The 19,600-nt window shown below is 40.9% G+C and overlaps 1 protein-coding gene across 10 annotated transcripts in view; it reads left to right on the top strand.

Annotated features, from left to right (window-relative positions):
- Positions 1 to 19,600, top strand: part of cadm1a (cell adhesion molecule 1a) — a 403,137-nt gene that overhangs the window by 329,215 nt on the left and 54,322 nt on the right. For all 10 annotated transcript variants that reach the window (XM_013134625.4, XM_020048544.3, XM_013134623.4 and 7 more), the window contains 2 exons: positions 5,563 to 5,659; positions 7,304 to 7,476. In XM_013134625.4, coding sequence (XP_012990079.1) covers positions 5,563 to 5,659; positions 7,304 to 7,476 — 270 coding nt within the window. The remainder of the gene's footprint in view (positions 1 to 5,562; positions 5,660 to 7,303; positions 7,477 to 19,600) is intronic.

The raw sequence follows: 19,600 nt of genomic DNA, 5'->3' as shown, positions 1-19,600 counted from the left end.
GGGATATGTCCATATAAGTGGACAGTTAGGAATGGGTGGTAGAGAGTTCCAAGATAAGAGCAAAATAGTTTTAGAAAAGCATGAGTCCTTCTATTCAGGGTGGTGAAGGGTGGAGGATCAATGTGGTTAGGGTTTAACCACAGTTTTATCTTCCGGAAAGTGGGGTTTGGGGCCGACTTGACATCTTATTTGCCCTAAAATGCGTGATTGAAGTTTGCATTCAGGTAATGTACTTCAAGGAGCATTTCTATAATGCGTTGTACAGGGTGACCGAATGAAAGGGAACAGGTTTGTCTCGTAAAGATCCCCAAGAGTTTGAAGAATTGAGACTTTGGACAAACTTCAGAGTTTGATGTCATGTTGCTACTTCTAAGCATTCTGGACATTAATTCCACGAAGTCCACAGTCTGATAGGTTGTGTTAAAAAATTCTGCCAAAGTTGCCCACCAGGCACAAACATGACTGAGGTGGAATTATGCGATTGGCAATGGGAGGAGAAAAGGGAACATCTCTTCGGATCTATAGTAGCAGCATTAACATCAGGGAATACAGCAGTAGGAAAATCTCTGTGGAGCTATAGCAGCATCTACATTAGGGATTAGTGTCTGGTGTTCCCAAATAGTATATATCCAGTTTACACTAACCATGCATCAATTTTAGTATTACTATTAAAGTGAGCTGCTAGTATTTAAAGTTAAATTCCACTCCAAGGTGTATGCTCCAAGCAACATGAATGATTTATGAAGCGCTGTATTGGCATCATTATTTTCCAAACTCTTTGATACTTTTTTGACCACCTTTAACTATTTCAGATTATGCTGGTAGATATTGTAATGCATTTTCGAACAGACTACTTGAACATTGAAAACAACGTATTTAGTCTTCCACCTCATACTATAAACAGAAAGTTTGAAGTGATTGTAACAAGTTTGGAGAGACCCTCCAGTTAATCAGATGTTCCTTCAAGAAAGTTTATAGAGAAAAAGGGCTGTATTCAGAAAGCATCCTTGGAATTTTGTTAACCTGTTTTTAAACTAAGCAAAACCGCCAAATATTTTTTTTTAGACCCCAATAAACTCAGAGCCAGAGGTAAAATCAACAGTTGAAGGTACAGTAAAGGAAAGTTAATGATGAAATTCATTACATTGTTGAAAATGATGGATTGCCAGCTGTGAACTCTATAGCAGCTGTTCTCAAACTGGGGTCTGAGGAGATTCTGCAAGAGGTCCGTGTCAACATAATAAAGATGGCAACATGCGTAGAATTGCAGAATAATCACTTTAAAGCTGCAACAATAAAATCTATCTACCCTATGATAAAATTTGTAGAATTGCTATAAATATGCTTTGAAAATGAAAACCATCTTCTCTCTGTTGACGAGAGGTGGTCATTTAAAACATCTCTTTACAGGGTAATATTCAGCCATAACCTGACAAAGCAATTATATATTGTATTTGTATCTCACTTGACTTGGGTTCTGGTTATGAGGGTTTTACAAATGGGTCCCCATCCAATTGCCAACAACTAGCAGTGGATCACTATCTTCCTGACAAACAAGACACATAATGCAAAGCTAAGAAAACACCTTTCAGACTCCTTATCCGTCTGCAAGGATGTTTGCTTTCCCCCGACTTTACAACAGGGCTATTCAACCAAGAAACACTTCTGGTTTTCATCCTCTCCTTCTAATCTGGCTTATTACATACTGCACAATGCCACATACCTCTCAGCTCCTCAGTGGATTTACCTGCTACAGATGACCTGAATGAACAAAGGGCTCACAGACAGCATGTTAGAAGATGGAAAGGTGGCCTCCTAGCTAAGCTGCACAGACTCCCCTTCCAGGTTTTCTGCTGGCAAATCTCTAATCGTTGGAAAACAAACTTGTATATTTTGCGCAAGACTTAAGTATCAGGCTAACGAAGGTGACTGCGGTGCCATGATTCTCACAGAAACGTGGCTGATAAAAACCATCCGATGAGGCATTTGCAACCAAACTGTTTCTCCCTCTTTCTCCATGACTGAAATACTGTGTCTGGTAAGGCCAAAAAAGGTTGGGGATGCGTCCTCCTTAACAGTTGTTGGTGTTCAGAGGTCCGGGACAGAGCAAGGTACTTGCACACCTGACTGAGAAGACTTCACACTAAAATGCTCCTCTCACTACCTGCAGAAAGGATGCTCCTCACTACCTGCTAAAAACCCTCACTACCTGCTAAATGTCCTCACTACCTGCTAAATGTCCTCACTACCTGCTAAATGCTCCTCACTACCTGCAGAAAGGATGCTCTTCACTCCCTGTTAAATGTCCTCACTACCTGCAGAAAGGATGCCACTCATTACCTGTTTAATGTCCTCACTACCTGCTAAATGTCCTCACTACCTGCAGAAAGGATGCCCCTTACTACTTGTTAAATGTCCTCACTACCTGTTAAATGTCCTCACTACCTGCAGAAAGGATGCCCCTCACTACTTGTTAAATGTCCTCACTACCTGCTAAATGTCCTCATTACCTGCAGAAAGGATGCCCCTCATTACCTGTTAAATGTCCTCACTACCTGCTAAATGTCCTCACTACCTGCTAAATGTCCTCACTACCTGCAGAAAGGATGCCCCTCACTACTTGTTAAATGTCCTCACTACCTGCTAAATGTCCTCACTTCCTGCAGAAAGGATGCCCCTCACTACCTGCTAAATGTCCTCACTACCTGCAGAAAGGATGCCCCTCATTACCTGTTAAATGTCCTCACTACCTGCTAAATGTCCTCACTACCTGCAGAAAGGATGCCCCTCACTACTTGTTAAATGTCCTCACTACCTGCTAAATGTCCTCATTCCTGCAAAAAGGATGCCCCTCACTACCTGCTAAATGTCCTCACTACCTGCAGAAAGGATGCCCCTCATTTCCTGTTAAATGTCCTCACTACCTGCTAAATGTCCTCACTACCTGCAGAAAGGATGCCCCTCACTACTTGTTAAATGTCCTCACTACCTGCTAAATGTCCTCATTACCTGCAGAAAGGATGCCCCTCATTACCTGCTAAATGTCCTCACAACCTGCTAAATGTCCTCACTACCTGCAGAAAGGATGCCCCTCACTACTTGTTAAATGTCCTCACTACCTGCTAAATGTCCTCACTACCTGCAGAAAGGATGCCCCTCACTACTTGTTAAATGTCCTCACTACCTGCTAAATGTCCTCACTTCCTGCAGAAAGGATGCCCCTCACTACCTGCTAAATGTCCTCACTACCTGCAGAAAGGATGCCCCTCATTACCGGTTAAATGTCCTCACTACCTGCTAAATGTCCTCACTACCTGCAGAAAGGATGCCCCTCACTACCTGTTAAATGTCCTCACTACCTGCTAAATGTCCTCACTACCTGCTAAATGTCCTCACTACCTGCAGAAAGGATGCCCCTCACTACTTGTTAAATGTCCTCAGTACCTGCTAAATGTCCTCACTTCCTGCAGAAAGGATGCCCGTCACTACCTGCTAAATTTCCTCACTACCTGCAGAAAGGATGCCTCTCATTACCTGTTAAATGTCCTCACAACATGCTAAATGTCCTCACTACCTGCAGAAAGGATGCCCCTCATTACCTGTTAAATGTCCTCACTACCTGCTAAATGTCCTCATTACCTGCAGAAAGGATGCCCCTCACTACTTGTTAAATGTCCTCACTACCTGCTAAATGTCCTCACTACCTGCAGAAAGGATGCCCCTCACTACCTGCTAAATGTCCTCACTTCCTGCAGAAAGGATGCCCCTCACTACCTGCTAAATGTCCTCACTACCTGCAGAAAGGATGCCCCTCATTACCGGTTAAATGTCCTCACTACCTGCTAAATGTCCTCACTACCTGCAGAAAGGATGCCCCTCACTACCTGTTAAATGTCCTCACTACCTGCTAAATGTCCTCACTACCTGCTAAATGTCCTCACTACCTGCAGAAAGGATGCCCCTCACTACTTGTTAAATGTCCTCAGTACCTGCTAAATGTCCTCACTTCCTGCAGAAAGGATGCCCGTCACTACCTGCTAAATTTCCTCACTACCTGCAGAAAGGATGCCCCTCATTACCGGTTAAATGTCCTCACTACCTGCTAAATGTCCTCACTACCTGCAGAAAGGATGCCCCTCACTACTTGTTAAATGTCCTCAGTACCTGCTAAATGTCCTCACTTCCTGCAGAAAGGATGCCCGTCACTACCTGCTAAATGTCCTCACTACCTGCAGAAAGGATGCCCCTCATTACCTGTTAAATGTCCTCACTACCTGCTAAATGTTCTCACTACCTGCAGAAAGGATGCCCCTCACTACCTGTTAAATGTCCTCACTACCTGCTAAATGTCCTCACTACCTGCAGAAAGGATGCCCCTCATTACCTGTTAAATGTCCTCACTACCTGCTAAATGTCCTCACTTCCTGCAGAAAGGATTATGCAACATTAATTTGGTGACTATTTGCATCCCCCCACAAGCTAACATCAAAGCAGCATCATTCAAACTACGTAAGAACAGTCCTAAGGCGACAGCAGGATGGTATCTCACTTGTTATTTCTGTGAAATAAAACCAAAACTTGCCCTGCACTAGTATTCAGTTAAAAAGTCTGGAGTATAATTCTGTTAAAAGGAAGAAATGTAGACATTTCTGAAGGTTTCTAGTTTTTTTTTAGTCAAAATGTTGTAAAAGGGATTTTGCGACAGTCAATTACTGTCATGCATTTGAAGTCCAGTATTCTTCTCAGTTCACAGAAGGACTTTAAACTGACTTTTTTTCTTAACACTCAGCACTTCCTTCACAATACTGTGCCAATATCAACTTGAAATGAAACAATATGGAGAGATTGGATTCTAGGCCTAGTCCACACGTACTCTGGCATTTTTTAAAACAGTGTTATTTTATCCTTCGTTCTTACAATAAATCCTGTTCATACAAGCACTGTTTTAAAATAAATCTCTGTCCACATGAAAATACAAAACAAATGCTGTCAAGCACTGTTAAGAGCATGCCAAACCAACAGGCAATAATATAACACAAACCTTAAAGCCATGTTGGCCAGTCAGAAGCCTGAATAAAAGTTATTGCCGGTTCCGATAGGCTAACAGCAGTGGCGCAAGTGTTGGAATTAGCAGTGACCTCCATAGCGCATTCAGACGCCTCTGTTCCTCAATATAGTTGGAGTGTAACTGTTGGTGTAAACATGTAAAAAGTCCTGTTAGCAAGATTAAAACCAGCACTCTTTTGGCTACGTCCGCCTTGCACAAAATCGCCTCATGGAAACAAAGAAGATAGCGGTGCACACTTTGATGTCACAAGCCAAATCTCAGTTTTCTCTGTCTACATGTGAACACTGAAAACTGAGTTTCTAAATATCTTTTGAGTTTTTCAAAAGGTCCATTTTTAATTACCTAAAACGCAGTTTTCATGTGGACGAAATGCCAAAACGCGTGTACGTGTGGACTAGGCCCTAGTTTGATTATCTTTTCACGGCACAAAAACATGTCATATTGACATGCTTTGTTTCACTACCTGTTTCCCTCTTTCCTTCCACTCTCAACAGACAAACCGGAAGTGAAGATTGTAGTGGAGTTTCCCGATGGGCTGCCAAGGGAGGGACAGAACATGGAGCTGTCTTGCCAGGCCAAAGGCAAACCCCAGTAAGGCACATGCACACACACACACAAGTTTTTTTTTATGTTAAACCTAACCTGAATGGACAAGCAAAATGTCTCCACAAAGTGAAATTCGACTTGTTTAGCAGATATTTCTGATACACACACACACACACACACACACACAAACTCCCTGACCATAGCATTATAATTCTAACCCCAAATCAAGGACTGTTCCCTGGACCCCACAAAGATAGTAATACATTGATACAAAGACACACGTATATATATATACACACACCTTCACAACCCCTGTGGACTTATTGATGTACTTGTATGAATAGTGATGGCGAGTACAGAGTAGGCTGAATGTATTTTTTATTTGCCTCGAAAAAAAGAAACTGCCACCCGATCCCTCTTCTTTTTCTATTAGTTCACAGTCTGTGATTAGCATGCTCCAGGTGTAATACTTGTCAGATGTACACACATCACATCCCTCCCCCCAAATTTTGCACTCAGCAGGGAGAGGCAAGGCGGATCTCAACCATATTAATTTAATAAAGATGAAAATACAATCAATACAGTGGGCCAGAGAATTGGATGTCATTTTCATTAGAGCTTGCGAGAGTTTTCTGCACTCATTACTAGGGCCAGATAGTGGCAGGCTCTGGCCGTGTGTGTCCATTTGTATTCCATTTGCTTCCTCCCTCCCTTCATTCCCCCTCCCTTTCTCTGTTTCTTGTGTGTCCTCCGCCCGTCCATCCCGTCCTCCTCTTTTAAGCCACTTTTTTAGGTAATTTCTCCATTTTGGGGCGCGTTGCAGCGGAAGCATCTTTAGTCCAGCGTTGCATGTGGAAATGTAACCTTTCCCTCAGATTCACGCCACGACCAGGGATTTCTATTGGCTCTCTCAAGCCGCACGCCACCATCAAACAGTGTTTTTTCATCCAGCCACAAAGGCGAGAGTTCAGCTGTTTTTCAGCTCAAACGGCTCTTTTGTTTTTTCGGCTTAGTCCTTTTTCTCTTTCTTCCTCTCTTTTTTCCATGTGCTCCCCAAATCAAGTATTTTCAAATAGAAGGAAGCAAGTTTGAACAGCAACACAAAAACAGAACAACGAGGGTGGGGGGGGGTCTCCGAACCCACACAAGGGAAATAATGGAGTGCTAGCAGCCAGCCATTGAACATTGCAATAGCAGAACAGAGTTAAGAGTCGCTTTTTTTATGTTTTTTCTCCACCCTTTGTGGTTTCTGGTTCTTGCAAAGCTCATAGTTATAGATATGGAATAAAGATCCTGAACTTTCTGTAAGCTTAAGGCAAGAGGCCATGTCACGAAGCTAGGGAGATGAAAGGCACGCTACCTTATAGCACACACAGTTTAACGGAGAGATACCTAGAGTAAACACACAGTTTTAAACACATACACAGTTCTGAATCCCCCTGAAAAGAGGAAACAAAAAATAAAGGGTTTTTTAATGATTAGAGATGTAAATAATTTACGTCGCCAGATTCAAAGTAACCAACTGTATGTTGCGGGGAAAAAAGGTCCGAATCTGACATAAAATTCAAGTAATATTCCAGATCCTGGTCTAACGTGTGACCAGGAACTCGCCTGTAGAGCCAATACAATATCATTTTCTGCAAGAGCATCTCATCCTGGGTGACACTGCTGTCTTCCGTCTCTGTGTAGCCCCCAGCGGATCAACTGGGTGAAGTTGGACGATGACCTGCCCTCACACGCCCTCATTACTGGCGCCGACCTCTACATCGAGAACCTCAACAAGACTTACAACGGCACCTACCGCTGCTTTGCCGTGAACTCAGTGGGCGAGTCGTATGACGACTACATCCTCTACGTCTATGGTACGTGCCGTTTCAATCAACGCTCGTTCTTTTCTCCCTCTCTTTATTGCTCCCTCCCTCCCTTCCTCCCCCTGATTATTTTCCATATGTCTACAGTGCATACGTATTGGCCACCCTTTCTTTCTAGACCACGCTCTGCCTTTATCCTCCCAAACTGTCGTCATCCTTTTCCCCCTCTCGCTCGCTCTCGTCTGATCCCTCTCAGAAATCCATGCTACTTCCGACCCACCCACCTCTCTCCCTTTACATCCCTCTTCCTTTATCCCCCATCCCCTCTCACTTCCCCTCTCTCTCTCCCCACAGCGTTATCTGAACACAGTTCAATACCATTGATTCCAATGACATTTCCTCCCCAGCAGGACATTACCATCAAATCTGGCCATTTTCCCTCTGCCAAATTTACTCTGCTGATATCGTTTACTGAGCCTTACTAAGCCTGCAGCATAATGGCTGCTATTTCTTCCAGAGGACATTAATAGAGTGAAAATAACCTTTTTTTAAGGAGCAACAAGATGCTGAATAGATGTTATTTACAATGGAAGAGCTGGAGGTACTGCTAATGACAAGCGCAATAAAACAACAGGGCTCATGAAATTAAATTAATTTGAATTGTCTCGTATTTTATCTCAGTTTTTAAACATGTGATTTGCTGTACAAAACTGCAGACTCACGTTCTGATTTGGTAAATCGTTTGCATGTTTTGTCATTAAATGGTAAGAGATCCTAGTTAATAATTATATCTTGTGTGAACAAATAACATAATATATATATATATATATATATATATATATATATATATATATCTTCCTTCATTTGTTACTCTTATATTGCTTTGAAGGAACGTTAGCAGGACCTATGCTGTTTTAGAAAGATCCATTATTTGACTGATCCGTCCATGGACATTTTTTTCAGCAATTTTGACAGGCTTTGACAGGTGCTTCCAGGTGTATTTTTTTTGGCAAACATTAGTTGACTTTTTGTATAGCAATAAACATGCACTGAATATGGACTCTCCTGCTTGGACATTATATCCTGTTCAGACAGAAGGCGTGTTCGTGCGTGTGTGTGCATTTGTGTCTGTGAGTGTCTGTGCATGTTCATACCTTACTTACTTGGTTAGAGCATTGTGCTTGCACCACCAGGGCTGTGGGTTTCATTTCCATAGTGGAACAGTGCACATGGTCTAGACATGCATAACACTCTGGGTTACATATAATGTATGTTATGACAGTCACAATGCCACAGACAATGTCTGACAGTATCGGTAAACCCTGATTCTCTTTCATGCTTGGGTTCCAAAATCCAGCCTAGCTCAGTTTGGGGAGTGAATGATTTTTTGGGGAATTGCACCTGGGCTTTCTGTACAATTCTCTCCCCATTTTGACCCTCCGCTCAGGGCATATGAGAGAGCCTGTGCTCGCCCTACTTTTACCTTCCATCCTACTGCGAGAAACTACCAACACATGTCAGTGTACAATGCAGAACTATGGAGACAAAGAGGTAAAGAGAGATGTAAGCGACATCGAAATCTTAACCTTTTGTCGAAAACAGTGTTAATTTCAGTTAGTACCCTCACTGGTATGATAGCTTTTCACTACAGTGCACATTTCTGCTGTTTAAGTCGGGGGAAAATTACAATAGGAAATCTACTGAAGCCATTAACGTCCCAGAATGCTCAGTGGGGGCCTCAGTATCCTCTAGGTTAGAGTGGTCTGGAAATGTGTAATAGGCTTTTTCCCATCTCTATAAAACCTCCCATAGAATTTCACCCCTGAACCCATTGAGGCCCACATACAGTAATTTAAGAAGCATCAAAATTGGCCCCAACTACATCCCGCCTCCCCTCAGTCTACAGGAAAAACATCTCTATAATACATTTGTTTCCCCGACTTTTGTGAAACTAAGTGATGGAGAGCACCGGGAGGGCAACTGACACTAACCTGGTTACTGTTAGGAAGAATGCATTCCCTGGGACCCATGTTTGTCAAGCAGCCTGTCAGTAAAAGAAATCGCTGGGACCATGCAGACGAATGAGACCTAGAACTAAGGACTTTCACCAGTTTCAAGACCCGGCGCTTACCCAATAAAGACGACCCCCCCCCCCCCTTCTTCTCTGGCTCCGGGTTTATTGCGCTGTGCCCTGCGGCATGTCGCTCTTGCTCTTCTTTCAGCTCCATAACACTTCCACACCCCTCTCTCCTGCTGTGATGCTTCTGGGGATTTCCTCCTCTCACCCCTGGTATCGGCATCAACACAGAAGATCAATTACTTCTGTTGGCTATATGCACCCCTAATCTGGTTGGGAGTATGAGCTTTACAGTGTATATCCCAAACACCAACGCCAAACCTGAGTCAAGCTTAGCCAGCAGTTCTTGTGGCTAATAGCATGTATCTACCCGGGGGGCAAACATTTTGGCTGGAAGGCCACACCGGGATTTTTTAATTCAACTGAGGGGCGCACAGAAAAACATTATTATTATTATTCGTAATCAATTTAGGTCCAATTATAAAATCAAATGAAGAAATCAATATGGGCCCATTTTAATTTTGACATAATTGTTAACAACATTTTCGGTTCAGACGGCCTCATTGATGTTTGCAACCGGAGCTCCCTCAGCATACTCACTGTATTGTAGTGTAAGGTTCCTGAAAAGTGTGTAGCAGAGCATCAACAAACCCTTGTAAATACATTCTAGGCATTTTGACTTCAAAGATAACCACTTCACAGAAACGGCCGACTGCTTATTCCGGGAAAACGGGAAATATAATTTGGAAAAAGGGTGTTTGGGACTGTGTGCTAGACCTAAAGAAAGCCTTTCATCCCATTAACCATGAGGTCTTCGTTACAGATGAGAAGTTAAAGTTTTCTCCTGATGTCTTAAAGGCATAGTTCAGATTCGGCCATTCGGCCCCTTTATCTATTTTCCCAGACCCAGATGAACTTGAGGAATTAGGGTCAAGTGTCTTTCTGAAGGAGAGAACAATATATAGTTTTTTTATTGTATTTTTCAGTTTGCTGGCATGGGGATTACTGGTCAGATCCTGTAAACGCTATGTTTTCCATATCTCAACCAAATACACTGTGTCACAGTTTAATTACCTTTTCAGAATAATTTCTTGATGGAATTTCTTTTCCATCTCTTGATGGAAAGTTCTCAGTGAGAGCTCAGAACACACTGAATGTATGCCTACCATGCTTTTGCAAATGCTCTAAAGACATGGCTAAAGAACAATCACAAGTGTGAATACAATCCCCAGATGTGGTTAACCACATTCCCTGTTGTCTGTACTATGTACAGTAAGATGTGTGGTAATTGTTTTCTATTTTACCACCATTTTGTTTCCTTGCCTTTTGTGCTATTGCTTATGTCTGCTTGCTGAGTGTCGCTTATCACGTCTCCTCCTAGTCCTGTTGTGTGCTGTGCTGTCGTACATGTGCTCATTGTCTACTGTGCTGTCATTCTAATTGTTTTTAACATGTGTGTATGCTGGTACTTTTGCAGAAATGTTTATTAAGTTAATAACATTATTATTTGTAAGTATTTTCCTTTTGAATGAATGCAGTATAATAATAGTAATTTGTTCTTATACAGTAACGCAACCTTCCCATGGGTCCGGTAGCCTTTCCCTGATCTACACACTGGCTGGGAAAAGCAAAAACAGAATTCCAATATTGATGCATATAAACAGCCATTGTGTCCAATTACCCCGGCCAACCTAGTATAGGGGAACTCGTTTTTCCCAAACCAGATGACAACAGTTTAGTGTCGAGAGGCAGCCATGCAAGGTAAGATAGCATCCTGTTCGCCACGCATCAGATGTAACTCGCGATCAGGGAGCTTAACTGGAGACAACATGTGCAGTCCTGCCACAGCCAGACCCAGTCCCATCAGCCAGCCATTATAATGAAGCTGTAAATTCTCTCCTCTTGACACCCTCCTCCAACCTCCATAACCAGGGTCTTGTGTGCTTTCATTAGATTCTAGGGTCCAATACTTCCTTCTGGTTAGGGCCTCAGCTGGCGTTTCAATTTACAAGGCAGATAGCCTGAGATCAATGGTAGACTATGAGATCATGTCTGACATAGCTATTGGCTACAGTGACACACAGATCTGTGCCAATCTGCAAACATGAAAGTGTCACAAATATCAGCTCTAGAACGCCAAGCCCCTCTCCGTTTTTATGGTTGAATAAAAGAAAACTGCATAATTTGGAAAATGTTGTGCTTCTCACGAAGCTAGTCAGCATTGATTTAGCCGATCGAATGTGCCTAATTTGAAAAGGTGTCCCTGTGTCTCTCTGCAACAAAATTGAACACGGCTTGGTGAACATATGAAAGTACGCTGTTCAAAACACAAATGGTCACCACAAGGGACATTCCCCTTGTAACACGACACTGCTTTTATTAATATGGAATTGTCCGTTCCTTGAATGTGTTAGAGAAACATTTGTTGCAGGTGTGCATCGTTATCTAAGTGCCATTGCCAGAGATGGTCGTTGTTTTCCTCTCATCCTAATTAAGTGAAAATGGACCCCCATCAGTCTCGTTTGTCATATTGTGTTGCTGGCAGATTTGGGATAGTTAGGGTTGTGCCTAATTTTGTGTTGAGCACCAAGCACCATCCCATTGCTGTGCATGTGATGGTGCCACACTAAGAGATATTTGGGGGTGGGGTCACATCCCGGTGCTGTTCATTAGGTTTGAATGGGGATCACCCAACCCCAGCTCTCTTTTGGCAAGAAGAGATGTGTGTACTTTATTTATTGTTCAGTTGTTTAACGCAGTTCCCCCATGTCTGCACATATTTTATAACCCTGGAATGATAGTCATATTGAGTAAGATAAGGAAGGATTTTGGTCCAAACACAAGCTGTACCTGTGTTTTGTCCTCTACCTTTTATTGACAGGCCTAGTCGTAACAGGAGGGGATTTTCCGTTTATCCATTACAATCTGTTTTTGCCTTGGACATGGGAAACTAAAGGGGATACACTATTATTGAGATTCTAAGGGCTCAGGAAGAAAATGTTTGGCTAGACATTTCCACAGATTTACTACCTTCAGAGCAAAATAGAGGCCTTTGGGAGATCGGACGGGATTACTTGCTGCTCTTCTGCCTGTTTCTCTCCAATATGAATAGCTCACTCCAGCAATTGTGTGGTATTGAAATAAACAGCCCAAAGCACAGGACACTTTAAATAATTGATATACAGTATCTCACAATAGTGAGTACATCCCTCACAATTTTGTAAATATTTGATTATATCTGTTCTTGTGAAAACACTGAAGACACTTTGCTACAATGTAACATAGAGAGTGTACAGCTTGTATAACAGTGTAAATTTGCTGTCCCCTCAAAATAACACAACACACAGCCATTAATGTCTAAACCGCTGGCAACAAAAGTGAGTAAACTTCCGTTTGAGGATGCCCCACAGATGCTCAATAATGTTTAGGTCTGGAGACATGCTTGGCCAGTCCATCACCTTTACCTGAGCTTCTTTAGCAAGCCAGTGGTTGTCTTGGAGGTGTGTTTGGGGTCGTTATCATGTTGGAATACTGCCCTGTGGCCCAGTCTCCGAAGGGAGGGGATCATGCTCTGCTTCAGTATGTCACAGTACATGTTGGCATTCATGGTTCCCTCAATGAACTGTAGCTCCCCAGTGCCCGGCAGCACTCATGCAGCCCCAGACCATGACACTCCCACCACCATGCTTGACTGTAGGCAAGACACACTTGTCTTTGTACTCCTCACCTGGTTGCCGCCACACACACTTGACACCATCTGAACCAAATAAGTTTATCTTGGTCTCATCAGACCACAGGACATGGTTCCAGTAATCCATGTCCTTAGTCTGCTTGTCTTCAGCAAACTGTTTGCAGGCTTTCTTGTGCATGATCTTTAGAAGAGGCTTCCTTCACCATGCAGACCAATTTGATGCAATGTGCGGCGTATGGTCTGAGCACTGACAGGCTGACACCCCTTCAGGGTCTTGGCAATCTTCTTATAGCCTAGGCCATCTTTATGTAGAGCAGCAATTCTTTTTTTTCAGATCCTCAAAGAGTTATTTGCCATGAGGTGCCATGTTGAACTTCCAGTGACCAGTATGAGGGAGTGTAAGAACCATAACACCAAATTTAACAGACCTGCTCCCCATTCATACCTGAGACCTTGTAACACTAACAAGTCACATGACACCGGGGAGGGAAAATGGCTAACAGGGCCCAATTTTGACATTTTCACTTAGAGGTGTACTCACTTTTGTTGCTAGCTGTTAAGACATTAATGGCTGTGTGTTGAGTTATTTTGAGGTGACAGCAAATTTACACTGTTATACAAGCTGTAAACTCACTAATTTACATAGTAGAAAAGTGTAATTTCTTCAGTGTTGTCACATGCAAAGATACACTCAAATATTTACAGAAATGTGAGGGGTGTACTCACTTTTGTGAGATACTGTTTACATAAATATACTCTAGAAATACTTTTAATTTACTGTTTTCTTTTTGGGTTTTACTGTTAATATTCTTTGAATAATCAAACATTAAATACTGCACTGTGTTTTTGAGGGCAATGGTTGTCTTGTCACATAGAAAATTGCTATGACCAAATGGTTGTAGGTACAAACTCATGAGTAAGTCCATTCAAATCATAAAATATGCTCTATATTCAGTACAGTCTCTGGAACAACCAAGTGTTTTAGGACCCCCCCCCCCCCCCTCCCCGGCTGATCTATAATGGGAAGGGTAAGCATAGTACGATGTGAGAGGTAATGAAAGATATTCCCAAACTATAAAATATTCTCCCCAGTCTTTTGGATACAAAGTAGTCATAGCAGTAAATAATAATGAAAATTAAACAAAGGTTTTTACACATGGAAAACTTGGCACATTTTGAAGAATCTGCTTTTATGCACAATAACACCCAAGGCACTTTCACTCTCATATAAAGATATTTACCAATATTTTTTGGGGGAAAATCAATCTTAAAGCAAATGCATATGTTAACTTTGCACTCAGAGAACTTAGTGCCTATTGAGACCTATATGTATTAAATAATAAAATATTTTAAAAAACTGTCAATGTCATGGTTGCATTGGTATGTGCAGCCTTTGTAATGGGGGTTGTAACTCTTTTCAGATTTAACCTGTCACATTAGATATTATTTATCAAGGTAATTTGCTATCACCTGACAGCAGTTGAAATGATTCTGATTAGACCTAAATCAAAGAAGCTATTCCATGGTATTGCTTGAAGGTTTTTTGGTTGCTTACTGCAGAGATTAAGTCATGGAGGCAAGAAGTGTCTTGGTGGCATCACCAGGACATTGCAAAGATCAGGAAGTCCATTATTGATGACAGGCCATTGAGATAGGTCATCAGAGAGGTGAACAAGAGACCAATGGCGACCTGAAAGTCTGAGCTGTGTGGTAAAGTGCTGAGTGTGAGTCCATTTCATGCCTGCATTCAATCTCCCAAATACCACCTGAGAAAATGTGTTATGGTTTGATGCGTCTAAGGTAGAACATGATGTCCTTAATTGAAAAAGATATGTGTGTCGCTAAGTCAACATGGTTCATCACCCAAGTATACTGCCTACTGTCAAGCATGGTGGCGGCAGCTTAATGCTGTGGGTCAGCTTCTCTTCACCAGATATAGGGGTTCTGGTTAGGGTAGAGGTGACAATCTGTGGTTTCAAATCTCAATATATTTTGGCGCAAACTCTGCTGCCCCCTAAAGTAGAAAATAGAGGGGAATTCACCTTTCAACACGACAATGATACAGTAGGGAGAACAAGTATTTGTTTTGCAGGTTTTCCCCACTTTCAAAGCATATAGAAGTCTGTAATTTTTATCATAGGTACTCTTCCACTGTGAGTGCCGGAATCTAAAACAAAAATCAAGAAAATCACATTGTATGATTTTTAAGTAATTAATTTGCATTTAATTGCATGACGTAAGTATTTGATACATCAGAAAAGCAGAACTTAATATTTGGTACAGAAACCTTTGTTTGCAATTATAGAGATCATACGTTTCCTGTAGTTCTTGAACAGGTTTGCATGCTTTGTAAGTAGGAAAACCAGTAAAATCGGCAGTGTATCAAATACTTGTTCTCCCCACTGTATAAAGCAAACTGAAAAATGACCAAGGAATGGCCTGCAAAAAAGAAAGATCACTGTCCGGGAATGGCCCAGGCAGTGCCTGTCCCTCAATCATAGAAAATAGAAAATATGTGTACTGACCTAAAGACTGCTGTGTACAGAAAATTCCTTTGCAATTTGACTGAGCTTGAACTCTTTTGCAAAGAAGAGTGGGATTACAAAAAATCCATGTGTGCTAGGGAGACCTGTCCAAACAGACTTACTTCTATAATCCAAAGTATTAGTTGTTGGGTGTGCATGCTAGAGACTGAATGGATAGTTCAGCTTTTCTGTTTCATAACCATAAACTCAGTTGGCAACACAATATATATTTTTTATGGACATTTAGATTTCTCTTTCTGCTTATACATTCTGTGAACAGAATAATCTGGTCTACACTTGGCATTCAGGTTTCTCAGACAAGGGTAGAAAAAATTGGGATAAGTGGGAGGGGATTAGGAATGGGTGTGTACATTCAGAGAAAAAAAAAAATATATATATATATAATATTTATATTTAATTTATATTTAAAAAATGTTATAATGTCTACAAATACATATTTATATAAAGTATTTGTGGGCATAATTGACTAGGGTTTTAATGGAGAAACGTGATATATTGATATGGATGATTGATAAAAATTGCAGTTTCTAGTAGTCTAAAAAATGATGGTACTTATCCATGTGCCAGCCTCTCCCTGACCCTCCCCTATGTCTGTTTCTCTGCTGTGTCATGTCCACCTAAGCTAATTTCCAGAGGTGTGTTAATAGTCTGCTGTCTAAGTCAATAAAAGCAAGAGACACAGGAAGTAACACTCTGGATTTCGTTAACACTTAGCTTGACTGAAGAAGGATATTCTGTCTTTCAGACTGTCCCAGTATTCCAAGCACTCTGGGTCCAGGATATTGGTTCTTGTTCATAGTCTGCCCTTGAAACCAAGCCACACCAATTCAACAAGGCAACTAACTTAGAGCTCCTCATTTCTGAAAGTCATTAAGTTTCCATCCTCAGCCTAAGATACAACACAACTCGAATAGTGGTCACTGTGAAGCGTTGATTTTAGTAGGAAACCTCTATGCTTTTTGGAGGGTAGAAAACAGAAAGTATAGATCTTATTATCGCTGCCAGGTTTTTTAATGAGCTATTGACTCCAATGATCCCAAACATCTGCTGGGCCCTCATAGTCCATTACAGGATAAATACAGTTAAGTAGCGCCAGTGCCAAGTTTGATTTTGTCAGCTCCCAAATCCCAATATATTTTATGGCCTCCAAAGAACAAACAGAATAATGAAATACAACTTTTTTTGATAAAAGGTACTGAAATGCAGTACAGTTTAAATATTTACACTGTCAAGATGAATTAACTTAATTAAACAACTAATCAATCTACTTTTCATTTATTAACAGCCAACTGACATCCTCTGTCAGTGTAGATGCATATCGTCCTACTACTCCCCAAGATCTCACTGTCCCACCTTTGGAAAAGGTAATCAACATGGGTGCACTGTTCCAAAAAAACATATGAAAGCAACTGCCCTGTCAAGGCACGACTAGTGAATCAGTCGTGAAGTCTGGGGCAGCTAACAACTGAGCACCGACAACCCGTGATCCATAAAAGTACTTTATTGAAATGCCAAACACAAATCTCTTCAAGTGCTTCTCCCTTGGACAAATATGTCACAAAAACTGGTCCACTCATACCCCCTGGAGAGAGGGAAAGTGCCACAGATACATACTGCACCCTGGACCAGTAGAAGGAAGGTGACCCATGGATACATTACAAGATGGCCACTGGCTCTGTGATGTTGATGTGTAGGAACATTTGGAAAGATGGAACGCTGCCGACTGTGATATGATCACAATGTTTGATTGTGTCATTAAAATAATGTGCTTTTCAGTCAGGAAGGACTGTAGTGATATGGCACCAGCAGACCAAATTAGTTAGGGTTAGGTTAGGGTCAGGGTTAAATATGAGTTGGCATGCTAGTCTCTGTTGTCACATCTGTTTTATTTACTCCAGTTTTTACCTTTGGAAGTGTTATGGAGTCATTAAAAAATTGGCAAGTAGTTCAATGGCCTTGATTGCTTTCCTAACTGCACCATATTTCCTTTATAGTGCACTACTTTTGCTTAGAGTGCTATGGGCCCAAATCAGCCCTGATAAAAAGAAGTCCGCCATGACGTAAATCTTTTCGCCCACAATCCTAGTCAACACCAAGAATGCCTCACTTTGCAATATGTAAAAATATCTATCACAGGGAGGGATGCGACAGTACATGCATTTTCTATTTCCCAATATAGGCTCATGTTATGTGAAACATTTTAAACTTCAGTTCAAAGTGTGGATGTTGCTATGTGGTACAACTGAGAAGTGTGCTTGCCTTAATCGCTTATAGAATAAGATTAATTCATGTGATATTTCCGACTCTGCTCTGATAGACATGTCACCATTCACACCATAAATGTGTATACAGGAAACATACAGCAAATTTGTTGTCCAAACTAGGCATGCGCAATGTTTCCAAATTATTTAACCAAATTATTAATGGATTCAAGAGATGGTCATTGTCTTGAAGTCGTTATTTGTCAGGGTTACAATAGTCTGTCATTTCAATCATTTGTGCAGTAATGAAAGGATTATTCCTACTGTAACATTGTAAGTTAAAAAAGTAAACATTCTCCCAAGACCCTATAAGCATGTGTGCAACTTTTGAAAGCCTACCTAAGCCACTTTGCAAATTCAATGTATTATTATTAATAAAAAATATTCTAGTCCCTTGAAACTCCCCAGTTCACCCCATTTCACCATCATTGCTGGTTCAGGCATATTGTGATTTACAAATTAAGAATTTGAGGTATAGGTGATGGTAACTTTTTTCAAATGGTCAGTGAGGGTCCAGTGAAACTGTATTTAGCAGAAGGTACTCTAGGCCAATCCATTTTAATTTCGTAGAGATCCTACTTTGTTCACGTATCATTGAGTGAAAATAGCATTGCTATTTAACGTTATTTTCCAAAGCATAGGAACTGGGTGATAATGTTCTTAATGTTTGGTGAATTCCATTTAATTTTAAATGTCAGGCCAGCCAGTGCATGCTTGTCACTGCGTAGGTATTACCATTATTGTAGCCTACATTCATTGATTTAGAAGATTTTTATTTAAATAAATGATTCATATTTCCAAGGTAAGTTTAGGATATTATTATTATTGCTTCTCACAATGGATTAATTAACTTCAAAGTTATATATATTTTTGAGGCCGTTCTTCACAGATTGCCTTGTTTAGCAGCTAACGTCAACTATACATTGCTTTTGAATTACTGTCATACCTCAGGTAACCATGGAATGTCACGTTTGAAAGCTAGTGGTTTTGATGGAATTACATTTTAAGGGACCTTTTTGGCTCAGTAGCGCCAATTTTGAAAACAGTTTCAAGTTCACAAATGTTTTTATTTATTTCACTTTCTTTGCTAATCGCAATATAAAGAAAACTCTAGACATTTTATGAAACACACAAAAACAACTCAAATTTAAAGGGGTAGTTCACCAATATCTACGTGGCCTTTATTTCACTTTCTGTGCTAATTGCAATGTAAAGATATGTCTAGACATTTTGTGAAACATTTTATTTAAATATTATTTTGGATAATGTTTCTGCACTAACAGATTTTTTTTTTGGAGGGGGGATCAACCATAATTTCATAATTTAAACTTGCTGTTTTATAAATAGCATAATTCAACCATTAATTAATACATGGCAACAGTGGAACTATTTACAAAGAAATAATGCAAAGACATCCATAAAAAAATGCTGATGTATGAAGTCGTTTGCAGAGTTTAGAAAAAGAAATTGCTCATATTTCCATAATGCATTGCAAGCATCCATTTCAGAGGCCATGCTTATCCTCATTTCTGCATTGATTTGAGTAATTTAATGGCAAAAAACATTCCCAACTGAAGTATTGGAAAACAATTGTGATTAC

This window comes from Esox lucius, chromosome 7 (genome assembly GCF_011004845.1).
Source record: "Esox lucius isolate fEsoLuc1 chromosome 7, fEsoLuc1.pri, whole genome shotgun sequence".
NCBI classification, from domain to species: domain Eukaryota; kingdom Metazoa; phylum Chordata; class Actinopteri; order Esociformes; family Esocidae; genus Esox; species Esox lucius.
This window is presented reverse-complemented; position numbering and strand designations above follow the sequence as displayed.